The sequence below is a fragment of the Papio anubis genome, chromosome 16, assembly GCF_008728515.1.
Source record: "Papio anubis isolate 15944 chromosome 16, Panubis1.0, whole genome shotgun sequence".
Taxonomy (NCBI): Eukaryota; Metazoa; Chordata; class Mammalia; order Primates; family Cercopithecidae; genus Papio; species Papio anubis.
The window spans coordinates 26,913,202-26,933,255 of NC_044991.1; the positions used below are offsets into that span (position 1 = coordinate 26,913,202).

The 20,054-nt window shown below is 51.1% G+C and overlaps 1 protein-coding gene across 15 annotated transcripts in view; it reads right to left on the bottom strand.

Annotated features, from left to right (window-relative positions):
* CABIN1 (calcineurin binding protein 1) overlaps positions 1-20,054 on the bottom strand; it is a 163,164-nt gene that overhangs the window by 69,935 nt on the left and 73,175 nt on the right. For 13 of the 15 annotated variants that reach the window (XM_031656060.1, XM_031656051.1, XM_031656053.1 and 10 more), the window contains exons 24-26: positions 18,844-19,104; positions 15,024-15,175; positions 12,953-13,131 (exon numbers count right to left, since the gene is read on the bottom strand). In XM_031656060.1, coding sequence (XP_031511920.1) covers positions 12,953-13,131; positions 15,024-15,175; positions 18,844-19,104 — 592 coding nt within the window. The remainder of the gene's footprint in view (positions 1-12,952; positions 13,132-15,023; positions 15,176-18,843; positions 19,105-20,054) is intronic. The other 2 variants (XM_031656057.1, XM_031656056.1) reach the window with 1 other exon arrangement.

The window sequence follows — 20,054 nt, forward strand, 5'->3', positions numbered from 1 at the left end:
ACACCAAGCAAGGGAAAACACCCCCACACACATTACAAAAAAAAAAAAAAAGAATCACACCTAGGTGGGCCATTTTGAAACTGCTGAAACCCAAAGATACAAAATGTTGAAGGCAGTCAGAGAAAGATACATCAGGTACAGAAAGACAAAGTTAAGAATTACAGCAGACTTCTCATTAGAAATCACACATATCTGACAACATCTTTAAAGTGCTGAAGGAATAAAATAGTCAACTCAGGATTCTATACTCAGTGAAAATACCTCTAAAAATTTCAGGGAAAAAAAGGTTGGTTTGTTTGTTTTTTCCAGGCAAACAAAAACTGAGGGGATTCATTACCAGCAGATCTGAGTTACAAGAAATGTTAAAGGTAATTTTTCAGGTAGAATGAATATGAGGCCAGATAAAACTTGGATCTACATAAAGAAATTGAGTTCCCCAGAAATGGTTAAAGTTATGGTAAATATAACAGACATTCTTTTTATGTTCAATTTTTCTAAAACATTATTGTTTATTTCCTAAAGCAAAAATAGTAGCAATGTATTGTAGGCTTAGAGCATATGTAAAAGGGAAATGAATGAAAATGAGCACAAAAGATGAGTAGCTCTTCCACTGCCTAGGAAGCAGTGCAGCATCACCTGAAGGCAGACTGCGATGACTTAAAGGTGTATTTTGTTAACCCTAAGGCAACAACTACATTTAAAAAAAAAAAAGATACTATAATAAACCAAGAGTAGAGATAAAATAGAACTTAAAAAAAATTTTTTTTTTGAGACAGGGTCTCACGTCGCCCAGGCTGGAGTGCAATCGCATGATCTCAGCTCATTGCAACCTCTACCTTCCAGGTTCAAGCAATCCTCCTGCCTCAGCCTCCTGAGTAGCTGGGACTACAGGCGTGCCCCACCACACCCAGCTAATCTTTTGTATTTTTAGTAGAGATGGGGCGGCTGGGCGAGGTGGCTCATGCCTGTAATCCCAGCACTTTGGGAGGCCAAGGCGCGTGGATCACGAGGTCAGGAGATCGATACCATCCTGGCTAACACAGTGAAACCCCATCTCTACTAAAAAAATACAAAAAATTAGCCAGGCATGGTGGTGGGTGCCTGTAGTCCCAGCTACTCAGGAGGCTGAGGCAGGAGAATGGTGTGAATCTGGGGGGCGGAGCTTGCAGTGAGCCAGATCGTGCCACTGCACTCCAGCCTGGGCAACAGAACAAGACTCCATCTCAAAAAAAAAAAAAAAAAAAAGAGATGGGGTTTCACTATGTTGGACAGGCTGGTCTCGAACTCCTGACCTCAGGTGATCCATCTACCTCGGCCTCTCAAAGTGCTGGGATTACAGGCGTGAGCCACCACACCTGGCCAAGAACTATTAAAAAATGAAACTTTGTCTTGAACTTTATATATCTTGAGGTGAAGCTCAATAAACTAGCAACCAAGAGAGCTAAGTTCGAGTTCCTCTTGTGCCACTTACTAGCTGTGAGACCATAAGTGAGTTAAGTCCCTTTCTCACCTAAAAACTGCAACCACATATCATCTCACAGAGGTCCATGCCACACTGGCCTCCTGGGGAACACGAGGAGAAAGGCAGACACGGTCCCCTAGGGTCCACCAACCCTTTACTCAGCTACCTTAAAAGCCTGGTATTGGTCCATGTTTTAGTGCCAATCAGCTCGGTCCTACTGGGAGGGCAGGCATGAGCTGCCTGGTCAGCAAACTTGCAACAACATATAAACTTGTTTTGGCTGGGTGGCTCATGCCTGTAGTCCCAGCACTTTGGGAGGCCAAGGAGGGAGGATTGCTTGAGCCCAGCAGTTCAAGACCAGCCTGGGCAACATAGGGAGATGTCCGTCTGTACAAAAAAAAAAAAAAAAAAGGGCAGGCGTGGCAGTTACTTGGGAGGCTGAGGTGGGAGGGTCACTTGAGCCCAGGAGGTTGAGGCTGCACTGAGCAGTGATCACACCACTGCACTCCACTCTACCCTGGATAACAGAGCGAGACCCTGTCTTAAAAAAAAAGCAAAATATAAAGTTGTTTCAAAAAAGTTGAAAGAGTCCAGGCTGATAGAACTGAAATTCTGCTCTGTCACCTACTATCTCTGAGAGCCTCTGTAAATGCCATAATTATTTACACTTCAGTTTCCAGGCATGTAAAACTGTGATAACACAAGCATCCACTTCACAGAACTGTTATGAATAACTAGGTTAATACACATAAAGTGCTTGAATCAGTGCCTAACAAACAGTAAAGGTTCACAAAATGTCAGCTTATCAATATTATTATTTCAGAGAGCCTGGGCATGTTTTATCTCTTATGCCTCAAATTTGCCATTACAGCTTTAGGTCTGAATGAACAGAGGGTTTTGTTGATGCCATATTGGAGCCAATACCTAAGCAGCACCATGTAGATGGGGGGGTAACATTGACACAACAGGCCTGTCAAAGTGGGATGGCCTGCACAAAGGATACTGAGGATCAGGTCCGTGCTCCAAAGGGTACCCTGCTGCTCTGGCCTCTTCACCCATGTCTCATCATATACCAGGATTTGGGGACAGTGACCTTGTAGGCATCCCTGCCATAGCCCTTCCTTCCTAGCTGCCTTCGCCATGTCCACTGCCCAGGAACTGATGGATCATCAGTATCAGCTGGGCTGACAGAACAATGAGAAATGAGGACTTGGGACGTGTATAAGACCCCTGAGTGGAGGAGAACGGACCTGACTGGAACCTCTTGTCTCATGCTTGTGAAAGGCTCTTCCCTGACTTACAAAGCCAGAATACAAGGCTCCATGACCACAGGCCGTTATGAGTAGGCCTGCAGCCCTCACAAAATGTCCCAAACTTGAGTCCCCAGCATGAGGGGATCAAAGAAGAGGTGGGGCAGGCCATTCGCTGTCTGTGTGTAAAGGAAGGATTGGCAACTGGGAGCCTCTAGAGGCTACGCAGGGTCATTGTCGGAGCTGAAGAGTTGGGCTCCCAGACCCACATTCCCATTCCAGATCTGCCACTTAGGGGTTGGGTGATCTTGGCCAAATGATTTTGCTGCTCTAGGCCCCCACTTCATGTTTTTTACCGTGATTGCCATAGTCTTCCTACCTCTGTCCCTGACATACATGGGATCCCACAAAGGCGTGGCCTAGTGCCTAGCACACAAGTGACTGCCCTGCAGCATTCACTCTGGCCCTGACAGTGAGAACACCCATGGCTTAGACAATGCTCGTGAGGCCTCAGAGTCTCTGAAAGACAGCAGGATATGCTCCTGCAGTTGACGTCTCCCTGAAAGACAGGCTAGGGCTGGCTCTTCTCAGCCAGCCTGAGACTAGCTGAAGTCACTGCACAGCTCAGCAGCACATCCTGCGGCAAGCTCCGGGAAGCAAGCCTTGCTGGGATGATTTCACCAACTGGCAGGCTGCCCCACGAGCTCAACGGCTTGCAGGCTCTTGGGCTCTGGGCCTAAAGGAATTGCCAATTTGGTGGAATCCCAGCTGTGATCATTATGAAAACTAAGGACTGGTTTAGGCAAGTAGATATTTACTCTCAAAGTGCAAACGCCCTCTTGCTGCAATGTGAAAGAACCACGGATCCAGCCAGCAGGCAGAGAAGGTGGCCAGAACTCCTGTTCCCCTGACGAACAACCACCAATTGAGTGGGGACTCTGCTGAGCCTCTTAAAATAACATCCACAGCGGTGGAGTAGGACAAGCACAGGCCAAGGGACCTGGCAGGGACAGAGGACTGCTGACTGTACTTTGCCAGGCCCACCCTGAGCCTCTCAGACACAGATGGGAGAATCTGGAACTGCCAACCATCTGAAAAAACGGAGAGCAGAGACTGGTACTGGCCCTAGGGGGCATTGTAGTGATTCTAGACAAACCCTTGTCTAAGGGGTAATCAAGGTACCTAAGTGGCTCCGAGGAAGGCTCTGCTAATGGGGCTCACCACAGTCTTGGGTGCCACCTGCAGGTCATGATGCTGGGGTGGGCTGCTAGGGCAGAGCTGGAGAGGCAGGGACTATGTACACAGAGATGAGATGCCCAGCTGGCCTGTGAAGCAAGCAGGTGGGGGAGGTGCTTGCCAAGGTTCCTGCCCACTCCCAAGGGGGCAGCACCACAGGAAGGAGTCCAGGGATGTGTTATCTCTTCAAATGAGAGCCACCAAAAGGGACTCAAGGCCCAACGCCCGCTTTCTGCTCCTTTCAGATCTTGTGTGTCTGAAAGGGTTGGCACAGCCTATTTTAAATGACCCTGATTTCAAATACTAAAAGTTAACCCAAGGTTTCATACCAAGTTTCAAGCCAGTCAGACTGAAAGAACACCAAGTTTCAATTCTTTCACATCAATAGGGCAAAAGGGATAAATGAAAAAGCTCTTAAAGAATGGCTCTATCTACCTGGGCAGACAGTGCCCCAGCCCCCATTCCTCCTCTTCTGGGGAAGCAAAGTTTCTCTGGTACAGCTGACTGAAGACCTCAGAGAGGCCACAGACAGACAGAAAGACAGACAGACAGACATGAACAGTGGCATAAGTTTGCCAGGAGCATCACAGAGCATGTGAAAAGGACCCTCACCCTGCCACCAGCTGGGCTGCTGTGGATGGGACAGCCCAGGGGCTGAGTGAGTCAAGGTAGGGAGGACAATGTGTCACAGTGCTGGGAAGAAGCTCTTGGAGAACAGAACCCCTGCAGTTGGATAAGCTGGCAGGGCAGGCAGCAGGGAGGGTTGTTTGGACTGCGGTGTGTAGCCCAGAGCCACCCCAATTCCTGAAGCAGGAAGCCCCTGCTCTGGGAGGCCCCTGAAGAGGGGCAGGAGGAAAAGGAAGGATGCTACTGAGTGCTGTCGTCTCCCCACTCCCAGCAGGCCCCTCTGCAAGGTCATCTCTCAGGTTACGAGACCCACAGCCAAGGAAGGGCCAGTGCACCCAGGGAAGGCTTCTGGGAGAAGAGGGTCAAAGGCTTCTCTGGGGTGGGACCCCTATCCATCAGCCATGTACCTTTGGGCAAGGACCAACCCTCCCTGAGCCACCATACTCCACCTGCTTCCCGGACAGCTGAACGCAGCCTAGCACCATCATGCACCGCTCTCATGCTGCCCAAGTGAACTGGGAAGGCTTTGAGTATGTGTGGAGAGGGGATTCTGGCCTCAGAAACAGCCTACAGGCCTGGCTCCAGTCCCACCTCCTCCATGAAGTTGTCTTTGGGATCCTGTGGCCCTAGGTTCAAATGGTCTGACAGGCAACTTTGTGTGCTAATGGCCTGTGCTGAGCCCTCAGAGGACCAGCTGGGTCTGCCTATGCTCTGCAGAAAAAAGCTGCCAAGCCTGGTGGCAGAGGCATTCTGTTCTCCTGCCTCGCCTAATAGAGCAAGGCCAGATGGGAGAAGTCAGAGTCAGGCTGTTGTTCTGTGGAGGGGCTTTGTGGTGAGGAGGGGGTTCTGGGCCTCCTGGCTCTGAGGCAGAGCAAGAGACAGATGGAAAGCCTCTTTGATGTAGGAGAGCCAGACTTAGCCTAAACTTCCTATGGGGCTGGGTGGAGACAGCCTTCCAAGGAAACAGGCACCCTGGATGGAACCTCCAGGGACTGTCCACAGTGCAGGTATCTAGCCTTGAGTCTCAGGAGCTGAGAGCTGATTTCTTTAGGGAGCTGCTTGGAGGCCAACAGGAAAGAAGAATGGCACTAGCAAGCAGGCTATAGGCTGGCCTTGCTCTTTTTTTTCAGAATGTTCTTTTAAAAATCTGCCCACACAAAACCTGCTCATACTAATTAATATTTGTGGCAAGATTATAAATATTTTATTGTTACTGTTAATTACTGGAATGTTTCGTGTCTATGCATCTGGGCCACGCCAGCCTTCCCTCTGAATCCTTAGGGGGATGTGCATCTGCCAGCCAACTGCTTATTAAACCACCTCCCTCTAAGCTCCAGAACCTTCCACTTCCAGGGTGGGATTTGTAGGATCAACTGTAAAGGAATGACAGCTGGCAAAGCAGAGGAAAAGAGACCTGGCTCAGTGACAGAAAGGCTGCCTGTCCCCACTCAGTGTGAGAACAGACTGTGTTCTGAGTCCTCCTTGTTCAGATCTGACTCAGCTCAGATCCCTTGGACAGTCCCAGGATTTCCAGGCCAGCCTAAAAGAGCTCTTTAGTGATAAGATGCAAGTTTCCAGTGTCTCCTTAAGTGTGCTTCCTCCATTTGCTCCAGCAGTAAGACCAGAAACAGCTCACCGCCATTTGTTCCATCAGCCTGGGGCACTAAAAGCCTGAGGAAGAAGATGTATGGTTGTGCTACTGCAGCAGCTCTGACTAGTGCCCCAGAAAAGACCACAAATGTCCTGCCAACCAGGAAACAACAGGTTTCTAAGAACTGTAAACTTGGATGGAATTAATATTTTGAGAAATGTTCTGACTAGACAAAAGTTGCCTCAGTCAATCCTGGCCAGCCACAGGGAAAGAACATGTCCACCAGAAGCAAGCCTGGCTCTGGGAAATCGGGGTGCCCACTGTCAGGCTAAGGAGACTGGATGGATGCCAAAGAAAAATGATATCAGAAACCTGGGGGTCCCTGAGAGACAGACGGCAGGCAGCAGGTGGGCACGAGGGCATTGTGTGAGGGCCAGGCTGCACCACTTGTCCATTCTTTGCCAGTGCTCACAGGTGAGGGCCAACTGAGCACTGCCAGGCACCTTGAAGCCCTGATATGTGCAGACACTGTGGTGCTGCCCTGAGGGGGCCTGATGCTCAGAGGCCTCATCATGCATCTCTCATCCTGCCCTCTGAGCCAGGAAAGGCACTAACCAGGGAGGCCTTGGGAGGCTTTAAACATTTTCCTGACCAAAGGCAGGTGAGCCGCCTTGATACAAATGCCAGAAGCAGCAAAGCAGTTCTGTAAGGTGTGAGGCTGGCATCCCCCAGCCATCTAGTGAGCCTCCCAGGAAAGCTCTTCAAAGGATGATGGGAGGGAAAATGTGCCTGCCTTAGAGCCCAGAGAGAGAGATCCTGTGACCACATCACTCTCTCTACTGCCCACAGGAAAGAGCCCAACACTCTGAGCCCAACTGCCTTCCCAAGCTCTCTCCCCTCAAACTCTCTTTTTCATCCACCCCAGTCACCTCAGTATCCAAAAGCTGTAGGACTCTCCAACCTCCATGTCTTTGTCCCCATTGCCCTTCACCCAAAATGGGCCCGCAGGCCTCTCTAGAGACTCACCTTCTCCAGGAATTTCTCCCAACCCACCAAACCCCATAACTTGCTCCCGTGTGCCAGCTCACGGCATTCCTCCTTGGCACCAACTACTGCCCCATAATACCATGGGACATCAGATCCAACCTGGGAGGAGGAATCAAGGCACCATCATCTTGACTTTCCCCATGGCACCCTTTTCCATGCCTGGCACACAACAGATGCTTAATAAATGCCATGACCAGCTATCTCCTAAAGAGGTTTTCAAAAAGCTAAGAATGAAAGAAGAGAACAAAGGAGGTGACTGGCTCTTCCCTGACAGTCTCCCCTGTCCCCTGCCCCTGTCAGGAACAAGCAAGACAAACTGAGCTCCACTTAGAGTCTCTCCCACTTTGATAAGGTCTGTTTAGGAGCAGCATTCCAACCAGAAACTGACCTCCACTTAGCCCTAGGAGGGGAGGTCACTGAGCAGAGGCCAGGCTGGGCCTGCCTTTTAGGACTGACTGCCATTCACAGCTCCCCACCCTACATAGCCTGGCCCTGGTGGGCTGAAGACACAGGACCCACCTCCATCAGAGCATCAAGGCTACTGTGCACAATTTGCATTTTTACACATTTGTCCTTGTAAAGATAATTTGGTATGTTAGAGTCTGTTGCCTTTGTTGTTTTTTTTTTAAAAGCAAGAAAGAGCAAAGCAATATAGGACTGGGCCACCTGCTGGAGGTGTAGGCAGGCGGGCAGTGGAGGAGAGGCTACCACTGCATCTGCCTCTGGCCACAACTGGGAAGATAGGCCACCAGCAGAAGCCAAGCGCATCAAACACACTCTCCAAATCACAGGGCCAGCAGACATGAAGGTGCTCCTGGTCACAGGGGTAGCAGGGAGCCGGACTGAGAGCTGAGCATGCGGGTCTGCGCTGTTCCCTGAAGCGAGCCGTGACAGGTGCAAGCAGAAAGACAAAGCCTGGAGAACAGAGTGTGGTCAGGGTTAGGGGCAGCACGGGCAATATTGGTGGAGGCAGCATGGGGTGAACAGGTGAAGATGAGCACAGACGGCACACAACACAGACGGTGACAGCATGGAGGTTGAGGATGGATGGCCACAACAGGGGCTTGGCACAGGGCACCCTGGGCTCTCCAGTAAGGCCCACACCCTACAACCTGGGGCTCAGGGTAGCTTGAGGCTCCTCACTGGCTCTCTCCATGCTGTCAGTGCGACTAGGTAGGCATCACCACCCTTGGTGGATACCAGCCTCCAAGGCTCCCACTCTTCTGACCCTGGCTGCTCCCCCTCCCCAACCCCTCAAGGGAAACACCGACACACCCCTCGGATCTTGGTTAAGCTTTGCCTTCTTGGAAAGGCCTCTTACCCCACCAGGCCCAGATTTCTCTGGGATGAACAAACCCCACCTCTCTGGTGCCGGCATCAGTTGACCCCCAGCCCTCAGCTATGTAACTGACTGATTTGCACCAACCTCCTCTACAGCAGGGACCAGTGCTGTTCTATGCACCTGGCACAGCACCAATGGAACCACCTGGATGGGCATGGCCACAGGCAGGCCAAAGACCCTACAGGAGGCTCAGCCCCAGACTTACCACAGCACAAGGACTACGGCCTCTGGGGCCTTTTCTGACTCTGGTGTTCTGAGGTGACATGGAGCACGACAGGCAGAGAGCAAGGATTTTAGTCCAAGAGAGCCACTACTGACATATCCCAAAGCGGGGCTGAGCCAGGCCAAGTGACGAACCAAGCCATTCCGTAGTGGCCAAGCTCCCTGGGCCCTCTGCTGAAGGACAAGGGAAACACACAGATTCAGTCTCTGCCAGGCTAGCCAAGCACAGGGCCTTTCTAGTGTCAGTCTCACCTCTGGCTAAGGGTGGAGGGAGATTCAGACCCACTCTCTCGGCTATACCCTGACTATAGCAGGCACTTGTGGATGAGTGCCTACCTGCCCTCAGCTCAGGTTCCTCTTGGGGAAACAAGGGCATGACCACACCTGCAGGGCAGTTATGAAGATGGAGATATGCTACTACCCTGCAGGCACCTGCCCAGAGCCCAGCACAGAGCAAGCACATAGCATTGAGTGGTAAGGCAAAATTACACACAGGCACACACACACACACATACATACACACACACACACACACGCATACTGTACACAGGGTAGGGGTAGGTCTTGTTCAAAGATCTCCTTATGTTGTTTGAACATATGTAAAGGGCAATCACTGGGAGCCCCCTGAAGGTCACAATGTGCTCCTTGGATCACCTTGTTTTCCTGGTCAGGAAGCTTCGACACTAAGGATTTCAGCCCTATGGGCAAATTCCAAGAGATGAATGGAAGGGAGAAGTTAGGCAGGTGGGGAGCACAACCAGCCAGAGCTGCCAGCAGCACAGCCCGGAACAAAGCTTCTCTCTGTTGTTCTCTCTCTTGCTCTCTTTCTCAGCTCGGCCAGAGGTCAGCTGTGAGTGCCCTCCTGGCTGTTCCGTGAAGGGCTGGCTTTGACACCAGGCTGCGGTAGAGTCACAGTGACCTGAGGGGCCAATTCCCAAGGCTTTTCACCAGAGTTATGCACAGGCTGCAGGATGCTCCCCACCCTAGTGCAGGTGACACAAGGTTGCAGGTGAGGGTGGTTCAGAGAACAAATTTGGGTCCTATGAAGCAGCTATTATCAAATGTCAGACAACCCACATATACCTGGAGCTATTTTTCTAAATCTTTTCTAAATCTTAAACCAAATCAGAATTGATCCTAGCTGATTTCTGGTTCTGAAGCAAAGGCATACTAATGTGGGAAGGCAGCTCCAATACAAGGTCTCCTAACCACGCCCAAGGAAAGTCCTGATGCCTGGCTCCCTCTCCCACTGCTGGCAAGTTAATTGTTCTGTGGGGGTGGGAAACTGGGATCCAGAAAGCCCCATGCCCAAGCCCACTCTGGAGCTGCTGCTTCAGAGGACACTACTTCCACCTCTTGTGAGGCCATGCCACTAGCTGGAGAGAGCTGGGGTGCAAACTGAGGGGGACTGGCCCCAGAGCTCAGGCTTTTCCTTCTATGCAGTGCTACCTAGGTCTTGCCCTAGCTCCACCAATGACTTGGAGAACTCCATCTAGGAGCTGGCTGCCATGAGTTGGCACTTTTGTTTAATACTCATGAGGAAGACATTACCTCCATTCAACAGGTGAGGAAATTAAGAAGTGAAGTCCTTTGTCCAAGGTTGCAGAGCACATATGCAATGGAGCTGGGACTGGAAATCAGATCCTTTGACCAGGGCCTGCTGTGCACTTGCCTCCCTGTCTGACCTCCTCATCAGACCTCCCCATGACTGCTTCTCTTCAGCTGTACCAGGGCTAGAAGCACCCATCACCTTCCTGGTAGTATGAGGGCTCAGCGGTGGCCCCTCTCCTCCCACAGTAGACCCAAGGCTGGTTTCAGGCCAAGAAGCTGAGTGGAAAGTAGGAGCTACATGTTCTCCTCCCAGGAATGAGAAGTAGGAACAGAGGTGGGCAGTGTGGCCCCTTGAGGCCACCAGCACATCCCCTGACACCAGCAATCTGCTGCTTCTCCCTGGAGCCTGAGCCTTCCCCTAGAACTAGCATAGCTGCTGAAAGGGCCACTTTAACATTCTAAGATCACAGCTATTTTAGGACCCCAAACATTTTCATGTTGCAGACACTGCTTTCTCTCAGAGGTGAGGCAACTGAGTTCTGAAAGCACTATGCAGCCAGGCCTGGGCAGAGCACACAGGTGGCTAGTGCGGGGCTGGGACTGGGCAAAGGTGGGCCATGGGATCCTGATGGCTTTGTGTCATTGACAGGAATCACTTTGAAAACATTTTTTTAAACAACTGTTCAAAATTGTGCAACCACTGAAACTATATTTGAACTTCTTTGTATGGCTCTCTCTGCAAACTTCCAGAACAAAAAACTAGCATGTTGGCACCCAGGACCTGTCATGCCCAGTTGTCATGCCTGAGTGATCTGCAATGGCTCACCAACAGCTTTATGCACACACCTTTGCCAACATGGGACAGCTGGCATCATGGCCCCTTTCTGAGGCACTCCTGTCTCCCTCCTTTCCTGCTTCTAGAGGCATACTCAACTCTAATGAGCTGACATCCAAGCACAGTGGTGCATGTGGTGTGAACTCAGTGGGAGCATGCAGAGCTGCAGAGGACAGTGCTTGGGTTCCCCAGCCCAGGTGCATGTGAGCAGGGCCACATGGCATGTGGACAGCCAAGAAAGGCATTCCTCTCCTTTGGCATAGTGCTTCCTCTCAGGAAGCAGCTGGCAAAAACTAATTCCCCGAGCAGGGGTTTGCAGATAGTATGTTTTCTCAATATTCTCAAGAGTAAATGGTTGGGAACATGCTGATTAACTTAACTAAGAAGGGGAGAGAGGATCTTAACAGTGAAAGTCTGCAGAACTGAAGATTGGAGGAGCAGGTTGGTCAGCTCCTCCCACCTCTGCTTAACACTCTGGGGTGGGCAGGGAAGTGCCAATGCTGAGACTGGGAGTAATGACATGAACCTTCTGGGAGGTAAGAGACACAGCACACACTCAGATCCTCAGCCTCTCTCTCAACACGCATGCTGCAAATCCAAACCAAATCCAGGAGGGGACACTGCAGGTCTCCTTTCCTTTCTTGAGAACAGCAAATCCTGCCCCCAGAGAAATGGGAGCACTGGCCCCCTTGTCATCCTTCTTCAGCACTTCTTTAAACCTGCTGTCAAGCCCCACCCACTCAGTTCAGAAAGCTGGAGGTAGATGCCCATGCTATACCCAGGAACCCGAGCACTGGGCAGGGGCCTCAGCAGGGCGCTAGAGCAAAGGTGGTGGCCCCCGCCAGACCTGTACTGGGACTGAACTTCAAGGCTACCATGGTGCCCTAGAGTGTCCATTCTTACTCCAAGGAGCCACTCTATAAAGACCACCTGGCAGGAGGCAGAGCACTGGGACCAACTCTACCCACCTACTAGTGTCCCCATGCCTTTGGGAACACAGAGCAAGGCCTGTTTTCCCAAGCCTAAATGAGATGAGTGACATAGGAGTGAGGGCCCAGGTGTCTTTCAGCATTGTCACTACCTCCCAGGACTCCACTTCAGTGGTCCTCTTAAGTCACCAATTTGGCTTATCCCAGCAAGTACCTGTCACTAGCTTATCACTACAAAAATGAGAGAACATGAAGCAATCGAGCTACAGGCCAGCATGCAAGCCTCCTAATGTTAGTAAGGAATGTGGTTGAACAGTCGCCACCTGCCCCATCCCACATGGGATGGCCACACATATGGTCCCAGGTGACCCCATTAACAACTTATTTGGATTCTCAGGGATGACAGACTTAGAATTAGTCACGGCCTTCCCTCAACCGTCAGAAGGACAGAGCAGTAACAATGTACTGCTGAATAATGCAGGTGTCACTAAGCTAGCTGACTGCACCAGGAGCCACTCCAGGAGGCCACAGTCTTCTAACTTCCTTTCAAAGTAGGTATCATGTCCCCATTTTGCAGATGGGAAAAAGAAGGCTCAAAGAGGTGGGATGCCATAGCCTGGCCTGCCCCTCCCCTGGCTCCCAGGTGGGCAAGCTGGCAGGTGGCGACCCTGAGCATGTCTCGGAAGCACAAGAATCACCGTGAATCCATGAGGTTAATGAGCAGCCGCAACATTGCCCGTGTCACCCCAGACCCAGCACCCCCCCTCACCAAAACAAAGCGACAAAATGAGTCGCCCGAGCACCCTCCCCGTGATTGATGTGCCGCCCTGGGCTGGCAGTAGGGAGAACAGGGACTGTACCGTCCGGCGTTGCCTGCTGGTGGGGTTTTTTACATTTGACGTAATCGTGGTCAATCGGAGTGGCTGTGTAAGGTGGGGATGTCAGACCTGGGCCAGAGGAGGAGGGGAGGGAGGCTCCGGGGCCCGGCAGTGTCCCAGCTGAAGAGTGGGAGTCCTCGTCCACCAGGCAGGCCTTCTCCCTGTGGGAACGGAGGTTTGGAACACAGGTCAGAGTCTCCACCTCACATTGAAACAGATGTGTGCTGGTAAAGGTGAGTGTCCTTCCCAGGGCCTGCTGCTCCCATGCACCTCTGGTGGCCCCCACCCCATCTGCCTGGTGTCACAGAGCCCACAGTTGCCCCCACAGCACCCACACAGGCTCTGGCTCCTAACTGGACACTGCCTAATGTTTCTGGCAGGGCATGACCTGCATCTCTGAATCTCAGGCCCTAGGAGGCTCTCTAGGGGAGCCAATGAGTCTTTCCTCGGAAGCACCCTTGCATCTCTCCATACCAAGTCTATGCCTTCTGTGTGACAGCCTGACAAACTTAAGCCCTGACAAATGGGAAGACAGAAACACATCTGCATTTACTGCATGCTCACACATGTACAAGGATATGTGCTGCAACAAAGTTGAGCAGAAACATCAGAAACACTCTAAATGTCCACTGGAGTGGTTACATAAAACATAGTACATCCATACTATGGTATAGTAAGTAGCCACTAGAAAGAATGAGGTGAATGGGGCACTATCTCCATGGACTGTGCCCAGATCCACTGTCAGGGGAAAAAGTAAACTCTAAAACAATACCATCTATAGTTCATTTTTATAAAATAAAAGAAACCCTACAATTGCATGTGTACATTTAAGTGTTATAAATGTACAGAAAATGATTTAGGAAATTAAACTGTGAAGAGTGGCTAACTCTTGGAAGGAGATCTGTCACATTTTAGTCTACATGTTTATATACTACCTGAATGTTCTATAACTAGAATGTATTCATGTATTATTTGCATAATTAAAAAAATTTTAACAGAATTATAATCAATGAAAGAAAAGTATCACTGTATGCTGGGGGCCCTTTGTGACTAAAAAAATGGGTATCTATAACTTCTGAGCACACTAGCTGCCCACCTGAGTGGCCTGCCATGCCTGGGCCTGAACCTCCCATAAGCTGAGGGGCACACTCTCTGTGGAGCTGGCTCACCTGTGGTGCACATCACACAGGCTATCTGTGGCCAGAAGCACATAGCCCTCAAGCACAGGGCCTGGGTGCAGGCCTCTCTGGCACTCAGCTGAACCCCACACAGTGTCCAGCCAGGGAGTGGTCTCAGAGATGGAGTGAGCTGAGCCCTCCCCTGGCTCCCATGTGGGCAAGCTGGCAGGTGGTGACCCTAAGCATGTCTCGGAAGCACAAGAATCAGCGTGAGTCTATCAAGTTAATGGGCAGCTGTAACATTCCCCATGTCACCCCAAACCCATCTTTCTCCCTAGGACCTGCCCCTGAGGATGTGGCAGCACCAGGACCTGGGCCTGGAGTGAAAGAAGTCTGGGCTGTGGAGATGACTTACAACCACAGGGAGACCGGGGTCAGTCCAGGCCTACTGAGGGGACCACACCTGAGCCCCAGTCTCTCTGAGCTCTCTGGCACCACAAGAGAAGCCCACACTTCCCACACTTCTCACTGCTTCTCAGGAGAACGGGCAGCAGACAAGGCCTTGGCATAGGACCCAGGGGCAAGAGTCTGCAAAGCAAAAACTAACTTTCTACAGTGTTCTGCACAGAACAAAGCTGTGCCCCAGTTCAGAGGGCAGGAGGGCATCGGCTTCTCCCCAGGACTTCCCCCGAGGGTGGAGTAGCACCACATGTGACCACAGGGTAAGGGACTCACATTCACCCTCTCCTTCTCAGATTCAACAGAAATACCTTGGCCCAGCAAATGGGAGTTTCCAGATGGGTCCTAGGGACTCCATGAGTTCTAGTTTACTGTTTACTGTGTAGCAACCCTCTGAACAACACATTGCAGTAAACGAGCCATCTGGGATGCAGATGGGGTAAGCTGCTAGAGGTCGCCTAAAGGGTGCTACTCACTTTTCTGAAGCTTTGGGTGTGTTCTTCTCCTCGCCCCTGGCAAAGGGTCCTTCTGCAGCCTCCTTCATAAAGTTGACCAGGACCTCTGCACCAACCCCAGAATCGGGCTTCCCCAGGAGCTTCAGGATGGAAGCATGGAGCCGAAAGTACACCTAGGGGAATGACACCTCTGGTGTGAGCAGCCTTCCCAGTTGCTAAGATTTGTTCCACAGGCCAGTCAGCCACACTGGAAATGGGCCCATGACCAGGGCAACAGGCTGCCACACACTGCCTGTTTTTGTTAGCTTTTAAACCAGCCATCCTACAACTAATTTAAAACAAGCTGTGAAAATTAAAATGTATACTGTCAGCATTCCAGCTTCAATGTTCACCCAGTAACTCAGGCACATGGTAGTGAGATGAGAGTAATAACCACTCATTATGATAACCCTTCAGCTCCGTTCACTGGGGCACTGCCTCCCGCCACAGTGCTGCTGTTCTCTTTGTGCCCTTCAGTGGGTACCCATAGAAAGTGAGTCTCTACATCTGTCTCCCCACTGAACTCTGGACTCCCTGAAACAAGGACTAGGTTGGATTTCTGTTTATAGCCCAGGCCCTGGGCAGAGCCAGGCACCTACAGGGCTCGAAAACGTCTTCCCCATGGGTGTGGCGGGGGGATGGGTGGGCAGGCAGCTCATTGCATCCATTGGGCCCTGTGCTTTCCTCCATTTCCTCAAGTCCTTACCACATTCCTCAAGTTACAATGGGCGAAGAACTGCCCAAGGCCCCACAGCCAGGAATGCCCAGGGCCAGGTTAAACCCAGGTCTGCCCTGACCTTCTCACGCAGGAGTGGGTGTGAAGTAGACTCCCACTTGGAGGGCACAGTGGGTGGTATGAGGGCTGAGAACTGCTCACTGCAGGCCCTGGCTAAGCGGCCCCCCTCACCCAGGTGAGACACCTGCTGGCAGCACTCTTGAGGGGGCATCCCAGACAGAGGGGGCTCACATCCAGAGCCCCTCCACCTCTAGCCCACCTATGGAGCCCAGAGAAATTGGCCCAGCAACTCCATTTTTAGATGTAGGAAACCACTCGAGGCACCCATGCACAATCAGGTGGCCAAACTTGGGGGAGGGCAAAGCATTCAACTGGTAAAGTTCATCCAAGTGGCGGGTAAAGTATCTTGAATGAAGACACAATAGCAGAAAAGAATTTTTGTCAGGAGAGGGTTAAAATCTTCAGAGAAATGTCATTTTTAACACAAGATATACACATATACCAGCTGACTCAAAGTTACATAGCTACAGTTGTTGCATGGAATAGGATGCCCCCCAAATTAACTATGTGTGCTTGCTCTCCTTGGAGTCAGCACCATATGCTGGGGGAGCGTGGGCCACACATCTAAGGCCTTGGTTCCTCATCTGGAAGCTGCTGGGACCCCCGGGGCTACCATCCTGCCTGCTCATCTGCTCTATCAGGCAGGAGCAGAGGCCAAACCCTGAAGAAAAAAACATGGAGGAAAAACAGAGTTGACATCATCTTGCTGAGGGCCACACACAGGTTCAGTGGCTTCCCAGAGGTGCCATGTAAGAATGCTGGGCTCAGTGGGCATCTGGCCCAGCGCCTCTCTGTTCCTGCAGGTGACTTAAGGCAAGTCACACCACTCCTGTGGGCCTTAGCCTTCTCACCCCCAAAGTGGAGTTCTTCCAAGGCATATGCCCTCAGGTGGACAGCATGAGCACTATGACAGGGAAGGACAGGTGACCCAGGGCTGCGAATGACAGCAGCCAGGCTGCTGCTGCTGAGATACCTTTCGACAGGAAGCTGTGTTTCCACACTTCTCCATGAGCCCAGTGAATATGGGCCCATCACCCAGACCATGAGTGCAGTGGTACGATCACGGATCACTACAGCCTCAACCTCCTGGGCTCAAGCAATCCTCCCACCTCGGCCTCCCAAGTTTCTGGGACTACAGGCGCATGCCACCAGGCCTGGTTAATCTTTTATTTTTTGTAGAGATGGGGGTCTCGTCATGTTGCCCACTAGTCTCTGAGATCCCCAGCTCTATATCTCAAACTCCTCCCAAAGTGCTGGGATTATAGGCGTGAGCCACCATGCCAGGCCCCCCAAAATTTTTTAAATCATACTTTTTTTTTTTTTTTTTGAGACAGGGTCTCACTCTGTCACCTAGGTTGGAGTACAGTGGCACAATCTCGGTTCACTGCACCCTCCACCTCCCAGGCTCAAGTGATCATCCCATCTCAGCCTCCTGAGTAGTTGGGACTACAGGCCTCCACCACCACACGTGGCCAATTTTTAGAAGAGACAGGTTTCACCATATTGGTCAGGCTGATCTCAAACTCCTGACCTCAGATGATCCACCCACCTCAGCCTCCCAAAGTGCTGGGATTACAGGCGTGAGTCACCACACCTGGCCAAAATGAGACATTTTTGTTTGCTCATAAAATTAGCAAATATTAAAAAGAGAACCTCATCAATATGGCTGAGGGAAAGCAAACACTCTCATCGGTCAGTACAACCTTGGGGCAAGTAGCCATTGATGAGCAGAATGTTAAACAACATGGCAATTCTACCTTTGGACTTTAGTCCTTGGAAATACTCATGATGTGCTCCCTGCTACAAGTACAAGGACATGCACTACCTGCGCCTTGTCATAGCAAGAAGTGGAGAGGAAACCAAACCTATCAAGGGGCTGTGCAGATAAACAAATGCCCTGCTAAACTACAGGGCACTAGGGCAGGCAGGGAAGCTCACCACACCTTCCATTACATTTTGTCCAGCGAAAAGGCAAGCTGCAAAATCATAAGAAAATGTTACTACATATTTATATGTTAATAGGAAAAAATTTGGACATACGGGGACATAGCAAACTGTTAGGGATTATGGAGGGGCATACTGGAATCATTAGGGGCCTTCACATTCACACTGTACACTTTTGAGTTGTTTGAATCTCTTTAAAACACACACACACACACACAAATACATGTTAATTTTATAATCAGGAAAAAAAATCATAAAGGCAGAAAAAAGCAAGCAACAGATTCTGTCCACACTCCAAGAGGCTTGCTGGACATGTGGGACTGGTAGAGACCGGACACATAGCCTCAGAAAAGGCAAAGCCAAGATGCACAGGGCCTTCAGAAGCTTCAAGTCCTGGGCTGAACCAGATGGTGGACATCTAGATCTCTACCATGTCCTTGGTTTTCCTGCCTACAAAATCGACAATCATGGCTTCCCAGCCTGCCTCATAAGACTGCTATGAGCAACAGTGACAGCATTCATCAGAAACACTCTGGAAACCATGAGAGAAAATCCAGGCAGTAAAGAACTGCTCTTTTCTTGAACAACAATCAGAAGATCCCAAATTGGGAGTCAAGACAGCAGGCTGCTCACCCTAGCTCAGCCCCTGCCAACCTGGGTAGCCTGCGCACAGGCTGGGGCCTTGGATGTCTCGTTTGCACCCTGGAGGCAAGGGCGCCTGCTCTCCCTCCTGTCAGGCTACAGGGTGTGAATGTCCTGGGCCTGGGAGATGCTATGTGGCACTGACCGTCATCACCAAGGTCAGGTTCTTAATGAGGAAAGACAATTTTCTTCTGAGAGATAAGAACAAAATGATCACTCTCCCAGAAAGGATGATAAACACCCCTTGGGAAAAGAGAGGAAATGATGTTTTAATTCAATTGCACATGAAGCTGCTCAACACGGATAAGTTTGCAGCAGGTTGAAGGGCAGTCACTGGAACCTTGAGCCCCATGCCCAGGGAGATAGAGAAACCAGCATGTCCCTGCCCTGCTTCCCCACCCTGGGCCAGCATGGTGTCACCTCCAGGGCCTCCATGGCCAGCTCGGGTGGGTTGTGGTAGTGGATCTTCTTGGGGTAGCGGGCAGCCTCCTCGTGCAGGTAGTGGCCAGCCTGCCTGTAGTGCAGCAGGTAAACGGTGGGTGGCTGCTGCTGCTTCTCAGCCACCTTGCCCAGCATGTAGTGGATGAGCCACTCCTCCTCGTCACCATCACCCTCGCAGCGGGCTGCTGATGTGAAACAGTGCTTGGCTGTCTCTAGCATGCTGTCGCGTCGGCCCTCCATCTGTAAGAAGATCATGAGACTGGGCTGGCCTTATGCCTGAACCTGCCCATGGATCAGACTTTTTCCTGTACAAAGCTCTGCTGACCTATTTGCAAGTTTATACTCCTCTCAACAACCAAGACACAGAAATGCCCTCACCATTTCACAGCTGGTGGCACTGAAGTGTAGAAAGGCCTAAGGGTTTCTCAAAAGCACACACCAAGCAAGGCACAGAGCAGGACTTAAACTCAGGTCACCTCATGTCAACCAGGGTACTTTTTTCTGCTTCCCCCTGCAGCACCTAACGCAGATTCACCTAGCACCCTGCTCCACAGCACTGGAGAGGACATTTACTAATACTCAGCACCCAGCCCTACAGCACTGAAGAGGGCATGTATTTAGCACCCCGTTCCACTGCACAGGAGAGGGTGTATACCCCTGGGGTGCAACAGGACTTCCCACCATCTTCTCTGTGCTCTTTAAGACAGATGTGGAGTACTTGTAGAGGGGCAAATTCCTGAGCCCTACTTAAGACCCACTGACTGGGAGTCTGCATTTGCAGCAAGCACCTCCAGCCACGCTCTCACAGACTGAAGGAAGGAAACAGCTAACACAGAGGATCACCTTTTAAGAGGCGTTCCAACTTGGAGAGCACTGCTCTCCAATCCTGGTCAGCTGCCAGGCAAACTCATGCCCCCTCATTCCAGAACTCTGGGCCGGAAGCTAGAGAGACGCCTGCCTGTGTGGGCCCACAGAGCTGCTCTGAGCAGCCCAGGTCTCTGATCCCTCCTCTCTGTGGTCCTGGATCAATGGCAGGAAAGCCAAAACCTCTTCTTGCCTGACCTCAGGGGCCAGTGAGAGGGGAAGAGGCTGCAGGCACTAGTCTCTGGCAAGGGCAGCTGCTGCGGCCTGCAGGAGGTGCCTCATGTTCTTATCCAGCCAGGTTGAGCCTGCCCTTGGATGTCTGTCCA